The sequence below is a fragment of the Trichoderma ghanense genome, assembly GCF_004382785.1.
Source record: "Trichoderma ghanense strain CCMA-1212 chromosome Unknown scaffold_2, whole genome shotgun sequence".
Classification (NCBI taxonomy): Eukaryota; Fungi; Ascomycota; class Sordariomycetes; order Hypocreales; family Hypocreaceae; genus Trichoderma; species Trichoderma ghanense.
The window spans coordinates 504,554-525,064 of record NW_027395665.1 but is presented as its reverse complement, the minus strand read 5'-3'; the positions used below and the strand labels follow the sequence as shown (position 1 = coordinate 525,064).

The 20,511-nt window shown below is 56.1% G+C and overlaps 8 protein-coding genes across 8 annotated transcripts; 5 read left to right on the top strand and 3 right to left on the bottom strand.

Moving 5' to 3' along the window:
• Positions 1 to 1,551: 1,551 nt before the first annotated feature.
• Positions 1,552 to 3,225, top strand: CCMA1212_002561 (NADP-specific glutamate dehydrogenase; the record flags this gene model as incomplete). The annotated part of the gene is made up of 5 exons (XM_073699942.1): positions 1,552 to 1,597; positions 1,675 to 1,900; positions 1,969 to 2,018; positions 2,078 to 2,350; positions 2,450 to 3,225. The coding sequence occupies 5 exons, from the start codon at positions 1,552 to 1,554 to the stop codon at positions 3,223 to 3,225; spliced, it is 1,371 nt and encodes a 456-aa protein (XP_073561467.1).
• A 380-nt stretch (positions 3,226 to 3,605) lies between these two features.
• Positions 3,606 to 5,853, bottom strand: CCMA1212_002560 (Thiamine transporter thi9; the record flags this gene model as incomplete). The annotated part of the gene is made up of 10 exons (XM_073699941.1): positions 3,606 to 4,142; positions 4,210 to 4,332; positions 4,396 to 4,739; positions 4,825 to 4,945; positions 5,047 to 5,081; positions 5,148 to 5,338; positions 5,429 to 5,504; positions 5,565 to 5,613; positions 5,667 to 5,687; positions 5,746 to 5,853. The coding sequence occupies 10 exons, from the start codon at positions 5,851 to 5,853 to the stop codon at positions 3,606 to 3,608; spliced, it is 1,605 nt and encodes a 534-aa protein (XP_073561468.1).
• Positions 5,854 to 7,076: 1,223 nt separating this feature from the next.
• CCMA1212_002559 (uncharacterized protein) lies at positions 7,077 to 8,117 on the bottom strand (the record flags this gene model as incomplete). The annotated part of the gene is made up of 1 exon (XM_073699940.1): positions 7,077 to 8,117. The coding sequence occupies one exon, from the start codon at positions 8,115 to 8,117 to the stop codon at positions 7,077 to 7,079; it is 1,041 nt and encodes a 346-aa protein (XP_073561045.1).
• Positions 8,118 to 9,317: 1,200 nt separating this feature from the next.
• CCMA1212_002558 (uncharacterized protein) lies at positions 9,318 to 10,922 on the top strand (the record flags this gene model as incomplete). The annotated part of the gene is made up of 3 exons (XM_073699939.1): positions 9,318 to 9,987; positions 10,283 to 10,677; positions 10,734 to 10,922. The coding sequence occupies 3 exons, from the start codon at positions 9,318 to 9,320 to the stop codon at positions 10,920 to 10,922; spliced, it is 1,254 nt and encodes a 417-aa protein (XP_073561044.1).
• Positions 10,923 to 11,176: 254 nt separating this feature from the next.
• Positions 11,177 to 12,631, bottom strand: CCMA1212_002557 (uncharacterized protein; the record flags this gene model as incomplete). The annotated part of the gene is made up of 1 exon (XM_073699938.1): positions 11,177 to 12,631. The coding sequence occupies one exon, from the start codon at positions 12,629 to 12,631 to the stop codon at positions 11,177 to 11,179; it is 1,455 nt and encodes a 484-aa protein (XP_073561281.1).
• A 1,025-nt stretch (positions 12,632 to 13,656) lies between these two features.
• CCMA1212_002556 (MFS glucose transporter mfs1) lies at positions 13,657 to 15,907 on the top strand (the record flags this gene model as incomplete). The annotated part of the gene is made up of 7 exons (XM_073699937.1): positions 13,657 to 13,661; positions 13,702 to 13,757; positions 13,789 to 14,056; positions 14,113 to 14,915; positions 15,083 to 15,198; positions 15,261 to 15,405; positions 15,474 to 15,907. 7 exons carry the CDS (start codon positions 13,657 to 13,659, stop codon positions 15,905 to 15,907), a joined length of 1,827 nt encoding a protein of 608 aa, XP_073561280.1.
• A 627-nt stretch (positions 15,908 to 16,534) lies between these two features.
• Positions 16,535 to 18,175, top strand: CCMA1212_002555 (uncharacterized protein; the record flags this gene model as incomplete). Its single annotated transcript, XM_073699936.1, has 3 exons — positions 16,535 to 16,616; positions 16,671 to 17,336; positions 17,427 to 18,175. 3 exons carry the CDS (start codon positions 16,535 to 16,537, stop codon positions 18,173 to 18,175), a joined length of 1,497 nt encoding a protein of 498 aa, XP_073561279.1.
• A 473-nt stretch (positions 18,176 to 18,648) lies between these two features.
• Positions 18,649 to 19,922, top strand: CCMA1212_002554 (Isopenicillin N epimerase component 2; the record flags this gene model as incomplete). Its single annotated transcript, XM_073699935.1, has 2 exons — positions 18,649 to 18,709; positions 18,808 to 19,922. The coding sequence occupies 2 exons, from the start codon at positions 18,649 to 18,651 to the stop codon at positions 19,920 to 19,922; spliced, it is 1,176 nt and encodes a 391-aa protein (XP_073561278.1).
• Between the last annotated feature and the right edge of the window lie 589 nt (positions 19,923 to 20,511).

Below are 20,511 nucleotides of genomic sequence, written 5' to 3'. Positions count from 1 at the left end.
GAAGAGGCGAACTAGTTCCCGAGTGAAATTGAGAGGTGTGGCTTATTGGGGACAAGAACTGCACATGTCAAACACCAGAAACAACAAATAAGAAACGCTCGTAATGTTGTTTGCCAGTAATGTCCAGACGCAGATTAAACTACAGCACCTAGTAGTATCTTGGTGTATTTCATGTTGCGATCCCGCATGAAGCCGTTACCGGCACGGCCAAAAGGGTTCTTTTCTTGTCTCACACGTTGAACAAGGGCCGGAAAAAAAAAAAAAAAAGTCTTAACGATTGGCCGGGCGAGACGGGCGAAACGCAATTGAATCTTCAAATCGGGCGGCGGGTGGCGCGGAGCCAATCAGCGTGGCTTGCTGTCACTGATTGGGGAATCTGTGATAGATGCCCGCATAACTAAAAGGCAAGGGGAGGGGTGTTGGATCATCTTTTTTTTGGGGGTGTGTGTGTGTGTGTGTGTGTGGTGTGTGGTATTGAAATTGTTTGACGTTTTGTGACTAGAAGATGCTAAAACGTCGCTCCGGCGTCGGTGAAAGTGCCAATGGGCATACGATTTCATTATCAATGGGCTTTACTTGTTGTTTTTAGAGATGGTGCGGCTTAGGGGGAGATGGGAGAAGGGATTGATAGGCGTGATTGGGCGTTTTTTGAGTCAGCCGCGTTAGGTTATTGATTTTCAGACCATTCAGCGGATAATCACTCATGCCACTCCATTCCAGTCCAGCATCTTTTTGCTTGTGAGAAGTCGGCAGTTTTGTTCGGTCTGTCGCTCCTGGCTTGGACGTGGGGTTTGTTTCCGTCTTGACTCCGGAGAGCGAAGAACGGCCGAGTTCGGTCTCCGTCCAATTGGGGGGGGGGGGCGAATCTCGTCCGAGATCTTGATATTACCTTTACTGACTACACGCATACATACATACATACACACATACAGTACTGTTAGTGTCTTATGTCACTCAATTGGCGTTTCATGGTGTTTGCCTGATGATCCATCCATCCATCCCACGCCCAATCTAATCTAATCGAGAGAGCGATCTTCGGAGCAGCCCAGAATCTGGCAGAAACACGGGTGTGGCTTGAGGTCTTTTTGTCTCTGTTTGACTTGGCGTGTCTTTTTGTTGCGAGACGGGACGAGGGGAGGGGAGGCGTAACGTGGCATGGGATTGGGGAAGAGAGATATGGACCGAATCATTGGCTTGACGAATTGGTTGTTATCTATCCTCTTACTAGTATCTGGCTACAAAGCTTGGCTCTCCTGGTGGCGGGTTAGTTGTGAGTTTCGGGAAGAGCAGGATGACGGATGGTGGATGGAGAGATGGATGGTGGAGGGTGGTTTGCGGGTATATAGAGGAGGGTGATTCCCTCGCGTTGTCGCTTTTGGTTTTCTCCTGTTCTTTTTTTTTTCTCCATCCTTTGGCTTGTGATAGACGTGATATATATACACTTATACATCTAGACGCTTGGTTTTTGTCGTTTGAGGCAGTCAAGCACGCGACACTATTTACGACCGCCACCACCCTCAACACCAAAGATCCCATCACCAAACCCTCACCATGTCTCACCTCCCTTCCGAGCCTGAATTCGAGCAGGCCTACAAAGGTACATCAATAGCCGTTCAGATACCACACCAATAAAATCAACATTCGAGTACTAATTCTTCCCCCCTCCACACACAGAGCTCGCCAGCACCCTCGAGGACAGCAGCCTCTTCAAGGAACACCCCGAGTACCGCACCGCCCTGGCCGTCTGCTCCATCCCCGAGCGAGTCCTGCAGTTCCGCGTCACCTGGGAGGACGACAAGGGCCAGCTGCGCGTCAACCGCGGCTACCGCGTGCAATTCAACTCTGCGCTGGGTCCGTACAAGGGCGGTCTCCGGTTCCATCCCACCGTCAACTTGTCCATGTAAAGTCATCCTGTCGTATCAGTATGGAAAAAAAAGTCCAGTGAGCTGACAATGGGGTTGTGTGTAGTCTCAAGTTCTTGGGCTTTGAGCAAATCTTCAAGAATGCCCTGACAGGCCGTAAGTCTCTCTCTCTCTTCTTCCTCCACTCTCAAAGAGTTCAAGCATCAGCTAACCAGGACAAACAACAGTCAGCATGGGCGGCGGCAAGGGCGGCTCCGACTTCGACCCCAAGGGCAAGTCGGACAACGAGATCCGGCGCTTCTGCCAGTCCTTCATGCGCGAGCTGTCGCGCCACATCGGCGCCGACACGGACGTGCCCGCCGGCGACATTGGCGTCTCGGGCCGCGAGATTGGCTACATGTTTGGCGCGTACCGGCAGGCGAGGAACAAGTTTGAGGGCGTCCTGACGGGCAAGGGGCTGAGCTGGGCCGGCAGTCTGATTCGACCTGGTGAGTCTTTGCATGACGCGAGAGAATGATGACGTGGAGAAGAAGAAGAAGGAGAAGAAGGAGAAGAAGATGGCTAACGAGGTGATTGATGCACAACAGAGGCCACTGGCTACGGCCTCGTCTACTACGTCGAGCACATGCTCCAGCACGCCGGCCACGGCTCCTTCGCCGGCAAGCGCGTCGCCATCTCGGGCTCGGGCAACGTCGCTCAGTACGCGGCCCTCAAGTGCATCGAGCTCGGCGCCACCGTCGTCTCCCTGTCCGACTCCAACGGGGCCCTGGTCGCCCCCGAGGGCTCGTCCTTTTCGCCCGAGCACGTCGCCGCCATCGCCGCCCTGAAAGCCGAGCGCAAGCCCCTGACGGAGTTTGCCTACGGCGACCAGTTCAAGTACTTCCACGGCGCGCGGCCCTGGATCCACGTCGGCAAGGTGGACGTTGCGCTGCCGTCGGCGACGCAGAACGAGGTCAGCCTTGCCGAGGCCGAGGCCCTCGTCGCCGGCGGCGTGCTCGTCGTTGCGGAGGGCTCCAACATGGGCTGCACCCAGGAGGCGATTGACCTCTTCGAGGCGCAGAGGAAGGACAAGGGCAAGGGCGCCGTCTGGTATGCGCCCGGCAAGGCGGCCAACTGCGGTGGTGTCGCGGTCTCGGGATTGGAGATGGCGCAGAACAGCCAGCGCCTTGCCTGGACGGAGAAGGAGGTCGACGACAAGCTCAAGGATATCATGAAGAATGCGTTTGACGCTGGCTTGCAGACGGCGACCAAGTATGTGCCTACCAAGGAGGGCGAGCTGCCGAGTCTGGTGGCGGGAAGCAACATTGCGGGCTTTGTCAAGGTTGCGGAGGCCATGCGCGACCAGGGTGACTGGTGGGCTTGAGCTTGTTATTCTCCTTCTGGGCTTTCGTTTGGGATATGAAAATGTTTGGCGTTTCTGGGATGGGTATGGTGGTTTTTGATATCATGTACAGCGAGTGGTTGATGTCTTCAATGGCTCTTAGAATGTTAGATTGCTATGGATATCTATGGTGACCAAAGATACAAGACTCACGATGGCCGGGAGTATAAGTGATGATCATGTCGGCGAATGATGCCGAAATCGTTTTCATCATGGCCTCAGATATAAACCACGTCCACATTGGACAACGATATAAGAGAGAGGTGATAACGGCTCTTATTAGAGATGTCCATTTCATGACAGTCTACTGGGTATCTAACGTCAACTCCGCATATCAAGCCCAATCATGTCCAACACGTCCATCACTCCTCATCGGCCGACTCTCCCGCCATAAGCTGCTCCTTGATCCGCCGACTCGGCAACCACCTCTCCTCCGGAATCAACCACCACGACAAGACGGCAAAGATCGTCACCGCCCCCATGATGACAGGCGCATAATTCAGCGTCTCGCCCGAAACGGGAAACACATACGGCGAGAACAGCACCGCAACGACCCATCCGTTCCACAGCACCGACACCGCCTGGAAGGGCTTGCTCCAGCGGCCCAGGCTCCACGCCGGCTTGGGGAACGTCTTGGGCGTGAAGAAGAGGCGGCCGAGGCAGATGAGCCCGTAGGCGGCGGCCGAGGGGACGCCGGCGGCGGAGACGAGCGAGGTGAAGGCCACCGACGAGGGCAGGATCGTGCAGGTGATGAGGGAGGCGACGGCCCAGACGACGATGACGGCGTTGCGGGGCTGGCCGTCGGAGACGCGGGAGACCCACGAGGACCAGGGGAGGACGCCGTCGCGGGCCACGGCGAAGACGAGGCGCGAGGCGGCGAGGATGGCGATGGCGGTGTTCTGGGTGAGTGTGAGCATAGTTGGAGATGGTAAAAAAAAAGGGGGGGGTGGAAGCGGAGCAACTTACAAACCACAGGGCGACGATGCAGATGACGTTCATCACAATGTGGCCGCCCTTGCCGAGGAGCACGGCATATAGGGGCACGAACGGCTGGACACTGCCATACGAGAAGAGGGTGTCCGGGTCGGGCTTTGAAAGTGTCAGATGCGCGTCCAGGCTCAAGGATTTACCAGATCAGCTATGTAGACTCACAGTGCAAAAGAGAAACAGAATGACAACGGCGAATCCCCCCAGACCGCTCACGACGGTGCTCCAGAAGATGCCCCGGGCCGCGGACACGCTGGCGTTGCGCGTCTCCTCGGCGACGTGCCCCGAGGCGTCGTAGCCGATGAGGATGCCCGCCGTGGCGAGGTACGACAGGCACCAGTTCCAGCCGGGCGACGCGCCGGTGCCGTTGTACGTCGTCATGAAGGCTTCGTGGGCGGTGCGGAAGCCGAGGGTGTGGGCGGTGCCGATGGGCAGCCAGATCATGTTGAGGACGAAGTCGAGGAGGACGAAGCCGGTCGAGAGGTAGAAGATCCATTTGAAGTATTTGGCTGGGAGGGGTGAGTTTTTGTTCGATGATGTTGTTGCCGTATCATAAGAGGAGATGGCGCATGGGACAGAAAGGACAGGACTCACGAGACAACAGGTTCCATATCGCAGCCAAAGCGAGCAGGACTTCGGTGCAGATCCACTGGACGGCGCGGAACTTGACGCTTGACGGATCCGAGGGGAAGTCAATATTGAAGACGACAATTTCCTGTCAGACATGGATTAGCTTCCTTATTCTCTCTTTTCTCTCCTCATATCTCATGAGCCCGAATTGTAGCTCAGGGGGGGATCGTTTGTCGCCAGACATACCGACAGCATGTAGTTTACAGCTCCCTGCGTGTTGCCTGTAGAGTTTCAATTCCTCCAGTCAGTTACCCATCATTTGTCTCTCATATATCAACGCAACATACTCGCACAAAAAGTCGTCCAGGCCGTGGTGCTCCACCACGCCACGACATATCCAAACAGCCTTCCCCATCGCGGTCCGCCAGCCTCTGCCGCCCAGAGGTAGATGGACCCGGCAAGGGGCAGCGATGAGCAGATTTCGGCAATGACGGCGGCGCTGATGAAGCTGAAGACGCACGTCACGATGAAGCTCGTCCTGCGAAGAAGATGCAGTGAGTTTGCGTGTTCATAGCAAGACGAGATTATCGTTATTAGGCGGGGGGGGAAAGAGGATGGATGAGCTCACCAGTAGGCGAGGTTGCCACCGGCAGCGATGCCGGTTGAAAAGGTGACGCGGACACCGCCGATGAAGTAGAGAGCGGCTGTGTCTCATTAGCATTCATTATTCCCAGTTGTTATCAGAGAAGTGATGATGAACTCACCAAATGTGGTTGAAAAGTTGTGAAACAGGTTAAACGTCCTATGAAGCACCTGCTCATGATGAGAAAAAAGTCCGCTAATCATAGAGATGCTTTACAGCGTACAGGTTTGTATCCAAGTTTGGTCTATTAAGGCACCGTCAGCAACACAGTCTTTGCTTCCTGAGAGACCTCATTGACTTACCAAGACGCGGTCATCTGCAGATTCTTCAACGACGGGTTCGACATCGTGCGCTTTGGCGTCGGTGCGTGGCGGCGCATCGTTTGCGGCGGGAGGTGCTTCTTCAATCATTCTCGCTGCCGACGAATCCCTCTTGTCTCTGTTTGATTATCTCCCTTTACTGTAATTGAAGAGGAGACCGCAAAAAAGAGACAAACGAATCGCCGTGGGATTGCAGAATGGGAGTTGACGAATTGAATGTTGGTTCAGCATAGATCCTCCGCTAAGGTAAGGAAAACAGGAAAAAAAAACGATGAAAAATAGCTCGCCATCTACCTACTATACCTACATACCTTGCTCATACTTAGGTACCTTAGTAGTAAGTGACATACGATAGCACGCCTTGTAATTAGCCAGCCTCGCCTCACAACCTGCTTAGAGTTCTCACTACCTTGTCCCACGTGGATCGGCAATAACGTTCCGTCGTCGTTAGTAGCCGGTAATTAGATAAACGGCGCCGTTTTGTTTTTTGCTGCGTTTTGCGCTGCTTCGACGAGTGGCGATCTCATGTGATACTGAAGAGCCAGGAGATTGAATAACCGTCTTTCTATTATCATTCCTGTTCATACAGCTATAGCATCTCTCATCCATATTACAATCATGTCTTTTTGTCCCGGACTCTTGAGGACTAGGTACTTGCGTCCAGAATTGACTTTGCCTAGCGAGCGCGGCGCTTACGGTGATTTGCACGCTTCTTTTGTTCGTCACCCAATGACCAGGGCCACAACCGTTTCCAGATGCGCCACCAGTTGAGCAGAACCTCCTCTTTTCTCTATTACAGAAAGATTACTCAATTCAGCTTTGGGAGTGGCTATCCAGCAACCTAGAAATTTGATAGTACTATTACTGCTGCTGCTCGGTAAAGCGAGAAAGACATTCTACTCTCTATTGCTACCGCTCCATTCTTCCAGTCTTACTGTAGTAATTACTACCGAGGTAGAGTTAATAAGGAGTATGAAGTAGCGTTTGACTCTGCCTGTTCAAATCTGGGATGTTGGATTGCCCCTCCCTTCAACTTCCGTGCCGCACATGGTTGGAATAAGTATCTAGGTCAGTAAATGAAGCCCTATGCGTACAATTCGCCGATTTCAGGTGCAAAGATCCAGGGTAGCTCTATGCTACACTTTGCACCAGACAAAGAGACTGTAAACAGCTCAACATAACAAACAAACAATACTGGTCTTTGCCAATTCCTGCTTGTATATTGCCTCTCTATAAACTTCCTTTTGTCTTCTCATATAACAGCTATCCAATCTCTGCAAGTCATCTTTGTAACACATCTCATGTGAGAATTATCAACTCGATGTCGGCGTCTTCCCTGGCATCAGCACCAGCCAAAGCGTCTGCGTCTTCAGCTGCAGCATCGTCCCCTCCTCAACCTCCAGCCCGGCAACATGCGGCTCCAGCGCCCTCATCTGGCTCGCGGCATCGCTCTCCTTGGACTCCCACGCCAAGCTCAACATGCTCTCCAGCGGCAGCCCCAGATAATGCGCCAGCCCGGCCGAGTCAAACAGATGCGCGTGCAGGCCGCGCATGTGCAGCCACTCGTCGTTGGCCACGGCCGCGTACGTCGCCGCCCTCTCCTGCGGCGTCCGCGGCTTCTTGGTCACGGCGCCAATGGCCTGCCCCGGGAGCGACAGCGAGGTGCCGACGATGCCCAGCGCCGTCGAGATGGGCAGCGAGATGGTGCCCCCGATGAGGCCCACGGCAGCGCCGATGAGGTTGCCGCGCTTGGCGTTGTCGGCCACGTTCTTGCCGATGGACTTTGCATGGGCCGCGACGTTTTTGCCCAGGTTCTTGGGCGCCTGGCCGATGTGGGCGGCCATGTCGGTGGCGTGCGACAGGGCTCGGTCGGATACCGTAGCCGTCAGGAAGGCCGAAATCGTGGCCATGAAAGATTGCCAGGTCTCCCTGGTGATGCCGTAGCTGAGGAGGACAGGGGCATAGGCTGGGAGAAACGGCGAGTTCGGGTCCGGCTTGATCTGAGGAAAGGCAATGGGCCGGACAGGCGCAGAGCCGCCGCCGCTGCTGCTGGCGGCGTTGTAGATGGGCGGAGCTGCAGAGGCGTCTTTGCCTTTGCCTTGGCCATCGGTAGGGAAGTTGAAGGGCGAGGTGATGGTCGGGACCAGAGCGGGCGGCTGCGGCGTGGAAGCCGATACTGACGCCGAAAGCGAACGAGATGCGGACGGCTCTGCGTGTGATTCCTGGTATGCTGGTGCCGGGTCAAAGGGTATCACCTCCTGCGGCATGTCGGTCGATGCCTGAGCCTGAGCCAGAGCCCTTCTCTCCTCCTCCGCCTCCTGGTGCTTTGATCTGCTTCCGCTGAGGTTGTCCATGGCTGCTTGATCTGAGGTGTTGGAAGGCTGACAACCGCTACTCTCTTCTTTCAAGTTGTCCGTTGGATAGCCTGATATTTCGGTGGTTACGTCACTGAAGCTCTGATGTTGATTCGCCGTAGTCGATGGTGTTTCTCCCGAGACGCAGCGCAAACGGCCACGAGCTCAGCTTTATCAACAACTCGAGTCAAGTTCGACTGGCTGCTTGCGAAGTTTGTTTCGCTGCGCCTTAGATTTTCTCCTGATCCCCTGCATCGACTATCATGCACGACCCTAAGCGAAGGATCAAGTTGCATGTGTGCTGGCAATTGGTCTCTTGGAAAGGCTCCTCAATGCATTGCGAATGCTGCCTATTCTGGTTTTGGGTAGCGGCTGATGTGGCGCGGCACGACTGGAGACGCGGCTATGGATTGCTGACGACGAGCGAGTGGCTGAAACGGATGATTCAGCCTAGAGGTTCGTCATCCTTCATTTTGTTGGATAGAGGGAGCATGAGTGTCTCATTTCCCACGATGACGACGACGATGGTGATGATGATGGCTTCAATTCGAATGCCGTGTTAATTTCCATGGCGATAGCAGCTGTTTTTGTTGTCAGCATGGCATAGGTGTGTAAATTGGTCGGAGATGCCAAGTACATGTACACCAACCGCTGTAAGAGGCACTGCGACAGCCGCCCTCAGGCCCTATCGGCGGAACCTCTCCAGAGCCCCGTTTCGGCATTTGCAGCGCTCCGGCTCGCCCCCGCCATTGGCTCAACCCCGGAAAACAGCTGGAGCTCCTCAACCCGCCCGTCCCGGTACTTGCGCTGCCGTACGTGTAATTCCAAGTCCAACCACCGCGAACCTTGGCCCAACTTCAACCTCTCCTTGGCCTGACCCCGAGCTTGTCCGCCCGCTTTTACGAAGAGCATTCCATCGTGAGTGGCCCGCTCGCATGCGTCTTGATCAGGCTGTGCCGGTGTCTTCCCTATCCTAGTCGCTTCTGCCGCTGTACAACATTCTATCGCCTGCTGGGAGGTAGCAATTCATCCCACCCATCTCTCAGGCCAGGCCAAAGTGTCTGGTGTTGTGTCTCCGCTGGTTCCGTGGGCAGGACCAACAAGACCAGCTCCACGCATTTCATACGCACTTATTACCCGGCTGAAGGAGCAGAAGAGGGGGAGCCGATCATTGACGATTGCAGCAGTTCTCGCAACAAGATGCTGCATCGGCCGCTTCCCACCTCCACCTCCACCTCCCGGCCGCCAGCCCTACAGCCAGCCCGGCCCCCCTCTGGCCCCTTGGCCCCCAATCACAATCATAGTCATGGATCAAGCTCTTCTTCCACCGTAACCAACCGTCCGCCGGTCATGAAGCTGCAGTTCATCAACACGGCGCACCCCCGCGAGTCCACCTCGGCCAAGCGCATCAGCCAAATCCGGTCTCACGTGGCCAGGGACTCCCACGCCCGCCGCCGCCAGCGAAAGGCCGCCAACGGCAACAACAGCAGCAATGCCTGTGCCTGTGCCTGTCCCGCAGCGTCGTCTGCCGCTTCTCATGCACCCGCAGCCGCTTCTGCAGAGCGTCCCGCCCGGTCCGAGTCCCCCGACTCCACCTCCGCAGGTACCAGCTCTGTTGGTGCGAGGTCACGGCTCCCCACGTCTTCGTCATCTCCAGCTGCTATCACATGCACCAGTGGTAGCACCACTTCTGCAGAGGACGAGGGGCTGCTGGGCCGTCCGGGCTTTCGGAGAATAGCCCCCAAGACGAGACCCGTGGAGCGGAGTGCGGAGCTGCCTCATCCCACGAAGTTGATTGGTGATACGAAGACGGATGGCTGGTCGTTTGCCTGGGAGCTGTCGCCTGACGAGTGCAAGGCCTTTGACTTTTGTAAGTCCGCGTTGCTTCTTTTGCTGTGTTCTCTCCCATGTTCCTTGTCTCCCCATGCAGATCTCAGATCATCGACATTGCCGATCTATGGTGCATGTGGAGCACATTTAATGCTACCCAATATGCTGTCCCTAACTCGTACTCCCCTAGTCGCTGTACAGCTGTGATGGCATTATCGTCGCTATTCGTGGCAGTATAATCGAGACCTTGACTGCAAAAGCTTGCAGCCGGTCACATTATATACTGCTCTTCACCAAGAACAAAGACATCAACTGACCTCTCCTCCCTTCTCAAGTCCTTGACTGGGTCCTCACGTACGGCTACGAGATCTGCTTCCCCCGCGATGAGGTGCCCCACGTCATGAGGCGTATGCGGGCAACCTATGTGCCCTTCGCCATCAAGCACCCGAGCTTGCTCGCCTGCATCTTCTACATCTCCTATCACCGTCGCTATCTCAACACGGACGATCCCGGAGAGGCGGCCCGATGCCACATCTTGATGCAGCACTACCGGCTCGCCTGCATAGAGATGATGAAGAGGGCGCTTGCGGAGGAGGAGAAACCCTCTGCGCAGACGATTACGCTGGCCATGCAGTTGTGCTCGGAAGCGGTGAGTCCTCACTCTGATTTGAACCGGGCCGCTTATGTTCAACCATTTGAGAAGCTTTCGTTGTCATTGGAGATGCTTGTCGTATGATGTATGCACAATTCATGGCCATTTGCTAATGCGAGGGGCTTTCATCACAGTTCTTTGAGGGAAACCCAGACGTCTCATTCACACACGCCTATGCCACCAGGGCCATGGTATCCGCAAGAGGAGGCCTCGAGAGCTTCGACCAGGCCGGTGTCGATGCTCTCATCTCCTTTCTGCTGGCAACGTCCGTATTTAGCGGGAACTACTGGTTTGTTCCCGGATGTGCCAAGTTCAAGGATTGAAGATGGCATCCAAGGAAATGAGGGAACACTCTCAAAAGTGACAAACTTGTTGGCGTCAATTCTGATTATGTAAACGTGGGAATTTATGTTATGAGTAAGTTTTCATGTTTCGTACGATGGCGTTTTGTTTCTATCATATATACAGGTTGCCATTCATACAGGCTCCAAGCGTCATTCCTTGCTCATTATACTCATCATTAGCCACAAACAAAAAAAAAAAAAAAAAAAAAAAGGAGGGGAAAAGCACCCGGATATCAAATCATGCTCAGGATCTCTCCCGACTCGTACCCCCACTCCGCCTCGAGGTCTTTCAACCGCCATATCGCGCCCCATCCCGTCGTCCGGTCGATGATCTTGAAGATGCGCGCCACTTCGAGGTGCTCCCTCGGGTGCGTCAGCAGCCTGCCGGCGACATAGAGGGGTTGAATCGCGTTGATGAGGTTGCCGCGGTGCGGGTTCGTCCACGAGATGCCGCAGACCCTCTGGGCGTGCCAGATGGCCGAATACTCGAGCGTGTTGGGCAGCATCTCGCCGGGGGGCCGCATCTCGAGCATGACGATGCACGCCGTGTGGTACAGCTGGTTGCTCGAAATGGCGGCCCAGTGGGCGTAGAGGATGATGGGGAAGATTTGGTTCTCGCCGGGCTCCGTCGTCATGATGGGGAGCAGGCACTTGGGCCGCGTGTCGCGCCAGAACTGCAGCTCGGACCAGAGCCGGCGCCAGCGGTCGGCAAAGGGCCGGTCGTCGGCCTCGTCGGGCTCGCCCAGCTCGACGAGGCGGACCTGGCGGTACATGAGGTCGCACGCCTTGGCGCACAGGTAGACGGCCCAGTTGGCGTGCATGTCGGGCGTCTCGCGGCCCTTTTGGTAGAAGATGCTCTTGACAAAGTCCTCTGCGTGGGCGCGGGTGGTGCCGAAGCCGTCGGGCACGGGCGGCACCCACTTGTCGAGGGCCAGGACGGTGCTCTCTGCGCCGCCGGAGATGATGGCGCCGCAGAGCTCCATGCGGGCGTAGCACCAGAAGACGGCCTGCAGCAGGCCGCCCGAGAAGCCGGTGACCTCGTAGAAGGCGAAGAGGGCGGCGCAGCCCTCGATGTGGCGCCGCCAGTTGCGCGGGCTGCCGGACATGAGCTCGAGCACGGCCAGGATGCAGGCCGTGACGAGCATGTTGGGGTCCTTGGCCTGCAGCCCGGGCGCGAGCAGCCGGATGCTCTCCTGGTAGAGCTCGAGGCTGTCGTGGCTGCTGTCCAGGCAGGCCTTGCGCTCCATCTGCCGCGCGGAGAAGGCGAGCACGGCGTAGAAGAGGCCCGGCGAGCTCTGCGCCATGAGGGGCACCTGGATGCCGAAGTGGCGGGCCTCGTCGAACTTGTCGAGGTACGGCGAGCACTCGGTGACCCAGTTCTTGAGGTACTTGACGAGCCTCATCTTGGGGATGGACACGCGCGAGAAGTCGAGGCTCTTGGACGACGGGACAGACGAAGGAGACCGGCCATGGTCTGCTGCTGCTTCGTCCTCGTTGGCGGCGGCGGCGGGCTCGGGAGATGCGCTCTTACTCGGGGCAAAGCTGGTGACTCCCGCGAAGAGCAGGCCTCGCAGTTCCTCCTGAAGCTCGATGTACCGTGGATTGGCGGCGTACTCGTCAAAGGGGGAGAGCGAGGTCGGGGACATGAAGGCGTCCCCGTCCACATGGTTGGCCGTGGCATCCTCCATTGTCAGAGGCCATGGGAAAGACGGCAGCAGCCGAATCTCTATCTCACTCTCTCACTCTCTCTCCCCTCTCCGTGCTTCGGCTCTGCTTTGCTCCCCTCCCGAGGCTCGCTTCCCTGCCGACCTTTTTTTCTGGTCTGATATCGAGTCCTTTCTGGCGTGACTTTGTGTACTAGAGGTTGGAGTGCTGAGGGGAGACGAGCGATGGGGGGAGGAGAGCCGAGAAGCCGTTCTAGCACTAGACAGATACGTCAATTACACGACTAGCGTGTCGTATCACGATGAAATTGTGTAGGAAAACAGGAAAAAAGCAACAATCATGGGTCATGGCCAGAAATTCAAGTCACCATTTAGAAGAGTAAAAGAAAAAAAAAACCTTCGGCTCTCCACGTGGGGAAATTTGGGGAAATGTCGGGGGAGAACAGCTGGGATGTTCGATGCATGGGAGGCGCTTCCTTTCCTTCTCCGCAGCTCGCGGGCCGGGACTTGTGAGCCTTCTGGCCAATGGGCGGCAGACGCAGTGTAGCAGTGGGCAGCTAGTCGATGGAGCAGACGGATAGAAAAGGCCCGTATGTCGGTGGCGGCTTGAGGAACCGAACGGTTGTGCTGGGCCGGCGGCACATGGCAATTGGATGGCTGAAGGCTTGTTCGCTGCTGCGGCGAGTCAGTTCTGGGATCTCGCTGAGGTGGTGGTGAGCGTAGGCTACGCTGCCTCATTGGGAACAGCCTGTGGTTTGTCCTCCTTTAGCCGCTTCTAGTGCCCCGAGCCGTGAGAAGTCAGGGCCGGCCAACACCCGAAGGCATCACACCTCCGGCCTCGCTATTCCCAAAACAGGGGTCGGAGCCTACAACCACCTTGATTTTCTACGGCTGCTCGCAGAATCTCACAAGCTCAACCACTCCAGACCACGCCAGTGTCCACCCCCGATCCTCAGCACGTCTCCACCGCCCGCCGGGACATGATTCGATTCGTATGGGGCTCCAGGTTTTCGCGACGGCGAGGGCTGGCAGCTTTAAACACTGGAAACATGGGGTAGACAGACAGGGTGGGAAGGGGGAAAAAAAACCTGGAGTACGGAGGCGAGCGATGATGGGCTGGCATTTAAGAACCTGGGGTTGCCCCCCCCTCGTCTGTCCCAATATTTGAATCCCCAAGCAAGGCGATCGGTCGCTGTCCCTCAACCAGCTCAAAGTCGTCGCCCAGCACAAGGTCTTTCTCGCCACGACACAGAGTCGATCCTGTCGCCTGTCTTCCCGCACCGGCACAATGTCCACTGGATCGACGGATATCGAGACTGCGCCCAGCGGCGCCGCGGCCGTGGAGCCGGCACGCCGTGTCCACGAGGCCCAGAAGACCATGTGGCAGTCGCTGCGGAACAACCCCAAGGTCCTTTTCATCGCCTTTTTTGCCTCGCTGGGAGGCTTTGAGTAAGTAGGCTGCTTGCCAAATTATATGCTTACAGTCATATTGACTACGTACTCAGGTATGGCTATCAGCAGGGCGTGCTGGGCCAGTCCCTGGTCATGACTCGCTTCAAAGACAACTTCCCTGCCGTCGTCAACTCGTCCTCGGCTACCGGCTGGCTGACGTCCGTCCTGCAGCTGGGCGGCATCGTCGGCTCGCTGTCCGCCGGTGTCCTGGGCGAGATCATCTCCCGCAAGCACACCATGTTCATCGCCTGTCTCTGGGTCATCCTGGGCAGCTACCTCTACGTCGGAGCCCACGAGGGCATGTCTTCGCTTTTGTACGCCGGCCGATTCTTCACCGGTCTCGGCGTCGGTCTGTTCAGCGGTGTCGGCCCTCTTTACAACGCCGAGCTGTCGGCTCCCGAGATGCGCGGTCTGCTGGTCTCCTTCTACCAATTTGCCACCATTCTCGGCATCATGCTTTCTTTCTGGGTCGGATACTGCAGCAACTTCATTGGCGGAACCGGCGAGGGCCAGACCAACCTCGCCTGGAGACTCCCCTCCATCATCCAAGGGATTCCCGCCGTCGCCCTCGCCATCGGCATCTGGTTCATGCCCTTTTCGCCCCGATGGCTCGTCAAGGTCGGCCGCGACGAGGAGGCTAAGAAGACCATGGCCTGGATGCGAAAGCTTCCCGTCGACGACGAGCTCGTGCAGATTGAGTACCTGGAGATCAAGGCCGAGAGCGTCTTTGAGAGGCGCGTCTTTGAGCGGGACCTGCCCAAGCTGGCGGCCAAGAACAGCAACGCCTTTATCGAGCAGTTCGCCCAGTATGCCATGTGCTTGAACTCCAAGGACAACATCAAGCGTGTCCTGACTGGTTTCTTCATCATGTTCTTCCAGCAGTGGAGGTGAGATAACCCTATGCATTCTTGCATTTCTCTCTTCACAGTGTATGCTAACGTTGGATACAGTGGAATCGATGCGAGCAAGTAGCCCCTTTTTATTCTCCTTACGTCTTGACGCCTTCAACTAACCTGCCTCTAGTCATCTACTATGCTACCAACATCTTCATCACTCTGGGCTTGACTGGAGGCACCACCGCTCTGCTGGCTACTGGTGTTACCGGTGTCGTCTTCATCGTCAGCACGGTGCCCGCCATGGTAAGCTACCTCGCGTACCCCTTCTATGAGCCGTTGGCGGTTTCCTAACCCCGTTTTTGCAGTTGATCATCGACAAGGTCGGCCGAAAGCCCATGCTGCTCGTTGGCTCCATTGTCATGGCTGTCAGCATGGTCATTGTTGGTATCATTGTTGCCAAGTTCGGCCACGACTGGCCTCATCACGTCGCCGCTGGATGGATCGCAGTTGGTAAGTCACGAACAATATCGAGAATTTGGAAGAATTTCCATAATGGCTAATCATCACTTGTCTTGTAGCACTCATCTGGGTCTACATTGCTGGTTTCGGCGCTACCTGGGGCCCCGTCTCCTGGACCCTAGTCTCCGAGATCTTCCCCCTCTCCATCCGAGCCAAGGGCGCCTCCATCGGCGCCATGAGCAACTGGCTCAACAACTTCGCCATCGCCTTCTTCGTCCCGCCCATGCTCGAAGCCTGGGCCTGGGGCACCTACATCTTCTTCGCCGGCTTCCTCGTCGTGGGCATCTTTGCCGTCTGGCTCTGCCTCCCCGAGACCAAGAACGCGACGCTCGAGGACATGGACCGCGTCTTCAAGAGCCGCACCGGCGAGATTGATGCCCGGCTGATGAGGGAGGTGCAGGAGGAGGTTGGCCTGGTGGCTCTCGTTGAGGGCCGTGCGGCAGCCCGGTATGAGGAGAAGGAGATTCACGAGTCGCGGGTTGAGAAGCTGTAGATTTGGGACAGCTGCTGGCAGGAGAAGGGCCGTACTTTTTTTAATGACTGTAGTCACACGATACCTCACGAATTATTCATTCTAATCTAATGCGTTTCTTTGGTTAATACTTTCGCGAGTGGAATCTTGGCTTGAAGGAACTGTGAAACAAGAAGAGAAAATTTTCCGTGTGAATAACGGCAGTCTATAGAAACGGCAGTCTTCTATCTGATATCTCGTAATGCTATTTCCTCAAGCCTACCCCTTACCAGTAATAGAAGAAGGTATGAATCTACCTGATAGTAGTACTTATATCGCCAGCTTGCTATATCCAAGTCTAACCCAACTAGGCAATAAGGCCCATGCACAGCTAACGGGGCAACCCCACAGAATTCTGCACCCATTAGCGGGGCGCTAGAGGTTCTCCTTCTCACACTGCCTGTATACGAACTGGGTAGTTATGAAGAATTCCACGGCAAGCCAAAACCTGACGATTCAGCAGTATCACTTGCATTCTTATCAACTTCCCTTGTCAACAGCTTTCTTTCACTTGCTATCTTTCAGTCGCCGCTGGGATAAAGCGAGCGGGTTATAATGCTTACATGCAGTACCGAAGCATAGCGGGTGCTTTCGCTGGGATATGATGCGATGCCCGTCATTCGGAACGTCCCTGACGCGAAGAGGAGGGTTCGGACGGGGTGTCTGCCATGCCGGAAGAGGAGACGAAAGTGTATGTTCTTTGACTTAGTAGATCTAAAAGGCACATGCTGACTGGCTCCTGCAGGCGATGAACGCAAGCCCCGTTGTGGGAGCTGTCAGGAGAGGAGCGTCGTGTGCAAATACCCGGACATCACTTTCGTTTACTCCAACGTGAGAGTGACTCAAGCTCAGGACGAAGGGCCGCCATTGCCTGCCGACGAGCCAGAGACTCGGATCAGACCTAAAGAAGGTGGCGCGGCCAGTCAGCTCCAGACCGTCTCTCCCCTCCCGCAATCCGAATGGAAAGATTACTTTTCTACTACCCACGCGGCGTCTGTCAAGAATGAGACTGCGGCACTGCTTCACTTTCGGTATAACCTCGCGCCCTGGATCGAAGCGGGAGACGTGGGGGCCTCATTTGGGACCGAAATCATGCTACTCGCACAGAAACAACGGTCGATCATGACCGCGATATCCTCGGCTGCTTCCAGTCAGATGGCGATATCCAGTGCTGCAAACGGAGGCTCTACCGTGGCTCGGCGAGCCCCTGACCCGTCCTTTGATGTCGAAGAGCCGCGGATTAGACGTATTGGGCTTGCCTTACTCGCGCTGGGAGAAGTATTCACCTTGAGCCCTTCTAAGTGGAGAAGATTGTCTTTTCTCCAGGCCGACGAGTTGTCGATGGATGCCAACAGCTTTGCGGGTGTTGGCGAACCGTTGGAGACCTTGTTGCTGTTCCATTCTAGGGTCGGTGAGTCTACGTTGTCCAGTCGCGCCTCTTGGGGAAACTGTTCAAGCTTCAACACCTCAGTAATTGGCTAACACACTCTTCTTACAACAGACCTCGCAGCGTCACTGTTGACTGATCAGCCACCGCTGACATCTCCGGGCTTCGTCATGAATTCAGCAGACCGTGCCCTTCCACCGTCGACAAAGTCCATCTACAGAGCTTGTCTAAGCCAGCTCGCTAGCTGTCTTCAACTGCTCAATGGCAACAACATCGCTTCCGGCTCCCCTCCCTTCTTCACATCAGCGACACAGGAGAGATTGTCCCCAGGGGCAGGCTCCTTATTTTCATCGAAATGGTCCTCGCTATGGTCAAGCTGCCAGCAGTGGTACCACAGCCGTCCCGTCGAAATGCAGCCCATCCTGGAGATTCGCAGCGTCGAAGCCGGCCAGATCGACGCCGACAACGATTCCTCGTTTCCCATCCCCGTTTACACCAACTCGATTGCTCTCCAGTGCAACATTGTCTACCACATATCCTCGCGCCTCCTTCTGCAACGCAAGCCCCGGCTTTTACGGCTCTCTAGTCGACAGCGCCATCTATCGTCGTTGAGCTGGCACGCTCAGCAGATTGCCGGAATTGCTACGCGCAACGAGTTTGCTGAGCAGTGGGATCCCATTCTCATTGCCGGGCTGCTGTGGGTTGCGAGGGATATGACGCACCCGTCGCAGCAGGAGTCGCTTATATCGTGCTTCCGCCAGATATCGTCCAGCACAGGCATCAAGCTGGATGAAGAAGTCCAGGTCTTGAGGGCGAGGTGGAACAGTTCACAGCACGCAAGGGACTACCAGTTCTCTGGCTGACAGGATCTGATACAGGCTTAATGTCTCCAGCTGCTGAAGGCGTTTATAGAGGTAGTAAGTAAAGCTGCTGCTTCTACATACTGCTGCTACTTAATACAAAGCCGCTTCGCAGCTTTGTTTTAACCACCCACCAACTTTTTTTCGCTCTATCCTTACATGCGAATACACCCGACCACTCCTATTTCCAAACGACTCTTGTCTCGCGCATTCGATGCCACCACCTTTCAACTTATTTTATTGTGGAATATAACGTTTTCTTATAACTCGACCTCGTCCGAATACAATGCTGATACGGAATCACCGCCTTCTCCTTGTGGAAGCCCGCCGCCGGCTATTACCCCACACGCTAAACCTCGGCCCGCCGTGTCGGATCTCAGCTCATCTGCTCAATCTGCAACGGAGATGTAAAAGAGTTTCGTTCAAGACCCTTCAGTACTGTGAGAGCAGCCAGCTCTCCTCAATTGACAGCGGCAATGGCCCCGGATCCCCCATTAAAAGGCATCAAAGTCCTGGAGTTTGCCGGCCTCGCTCCTGGTATGTCACTGCTACACATCTCACATCCACCTTCACCATCGGCTCATCCTCACTCCCCATATCCATCGTCTGCTCCTCATACTAAAACGCAAACCCAGGCCCCTTTGCAGGCCTCATGCTCGCCGACGCAGGCGCCTCCGTCCTCCGCATCGACAAGCCCCCCTCTACCGCCGAAGGCGCAGTCCCCTCCCCCGACCTCCTCGCCCGGCACAAGTCCTCCCTCATAGTCAACCTCAAGAACCCCCGCGGCGCCGCCCTCGTCAAGCGCCTCGCAAAGCACGTCGACGTCCTCATCGACCCCTTCCGGCCCGGCGTCCTGGAGAAGCTCGGCCTCGGGCCCGACGCCCTGCTCGCCGCCAACCCGCGCCTCATATACGGCCGCCTGACGGGCTTCCGCCGCGACGGCAGATACGCCAACATGGCCGGCCACGACATCAATTACCTCGCCACCTCCGGCGTCCTCGCCCTCCTGGGCAGACGAGGCGAGAAGCCGTTCCCCCCGTGGAACATCCTCGCCGACTTCGCCGGCGGCGGCGCCATGCTCGCCCACGGCGTCCTCCTCGCGCTCGTCGCCCGCGCCTCGTCGGGCAAGGGCCAGGTCGTCGAGGCCAACATGGTCGACGGCAGCTCGTACCTCGCCTCCTTCCCGCGCATCGCCCTCAAGACCCCCGTGGGGAACAAGCCCCGCGGCAACAACATCCTCGACTCGGGCTGTCCGTGGTACGACACGTACGAGACCGCCGACGGCGAGTACATGTCCGTCGGCGCCCTCGAGCCGCAATTCTTCCGCGCCCTCCTCACGGGCCTCGGCCTGCAGGATCAAGGCTGGGAGTCTAGCCGGCACGACGCTTCCCTCTGGCCTCGTCTCCGCGCCCTCTTCACCGAGACGTTCAAGCGCAAGACGCGCGCCGAATGGGAGGCCGTCTTTGACGGCACAGACGCGTGCTGCGTCCCCGTGCTGCACTACCACGAGCTGGAATCGCAGCAGCCCGCTAGGGAAGGCGACCAAAGGGCCGCGGTGACGCTCCGCGACACTCCGCTCTATTCGCCCGCTGACGAAGAGGAAGGGGGCTATGTGGGAACGCATCTCGTGCCCGGTCATGGAGGAGAGGATGTCCTGAGGGAGTGGGCTGGGTGGGAGAGGGGAGGGCAGTATGAGCTTGAAGGGGGGGCGGTCGTTTTGAAAGAGGAGAGGGGGGCATCTAAGCTGTGATTGCGTTTCGGTTTTCATAACTCGTCATAATCTACGGATGGGACTGTATGCTGACGCATTGCTCCATCTGATATTTATGGTATCAGGCGTCTGGTATAACTACACGGTTCCTGTGTTCCTGTTTTTTATATACTAGATACCATCGCGAAAGCCACATAGTGTAAAAAGTAATGCGATAATACGGCACACCACGATGCTACGCATCAACGATTGAAAACAAGCAAATGGTTATTCTAATCTCTCATGCTATAAGCCTAAAACAAGTGAAACCCTTCTCCCCTACAACCAAAAGCAAAAGCCAGTCTCTCATCTCTCAAGAATCCTACCTCGATCCTGAGAAAATGGAGAGAGAAACAACCGGCTCCGCCTCTCCAATAATACTCCGCCATTCCGACGAGTCTGATTTTCCTACCCTGATAATCCCACATTGCCGACACCCCAGACTCTTCCCCTTCTCTCCTGGACAAATTCTCATTACTCATTTACTCTAGCCTCCGGAACAGCCGATGGTATCGAAAAAGAAGAAAATAAAAGGGGGGTTGTGGTTGAGGGGAAAGGAAGAAAGGGGGAGCGAGTCATCGTGCGTGCC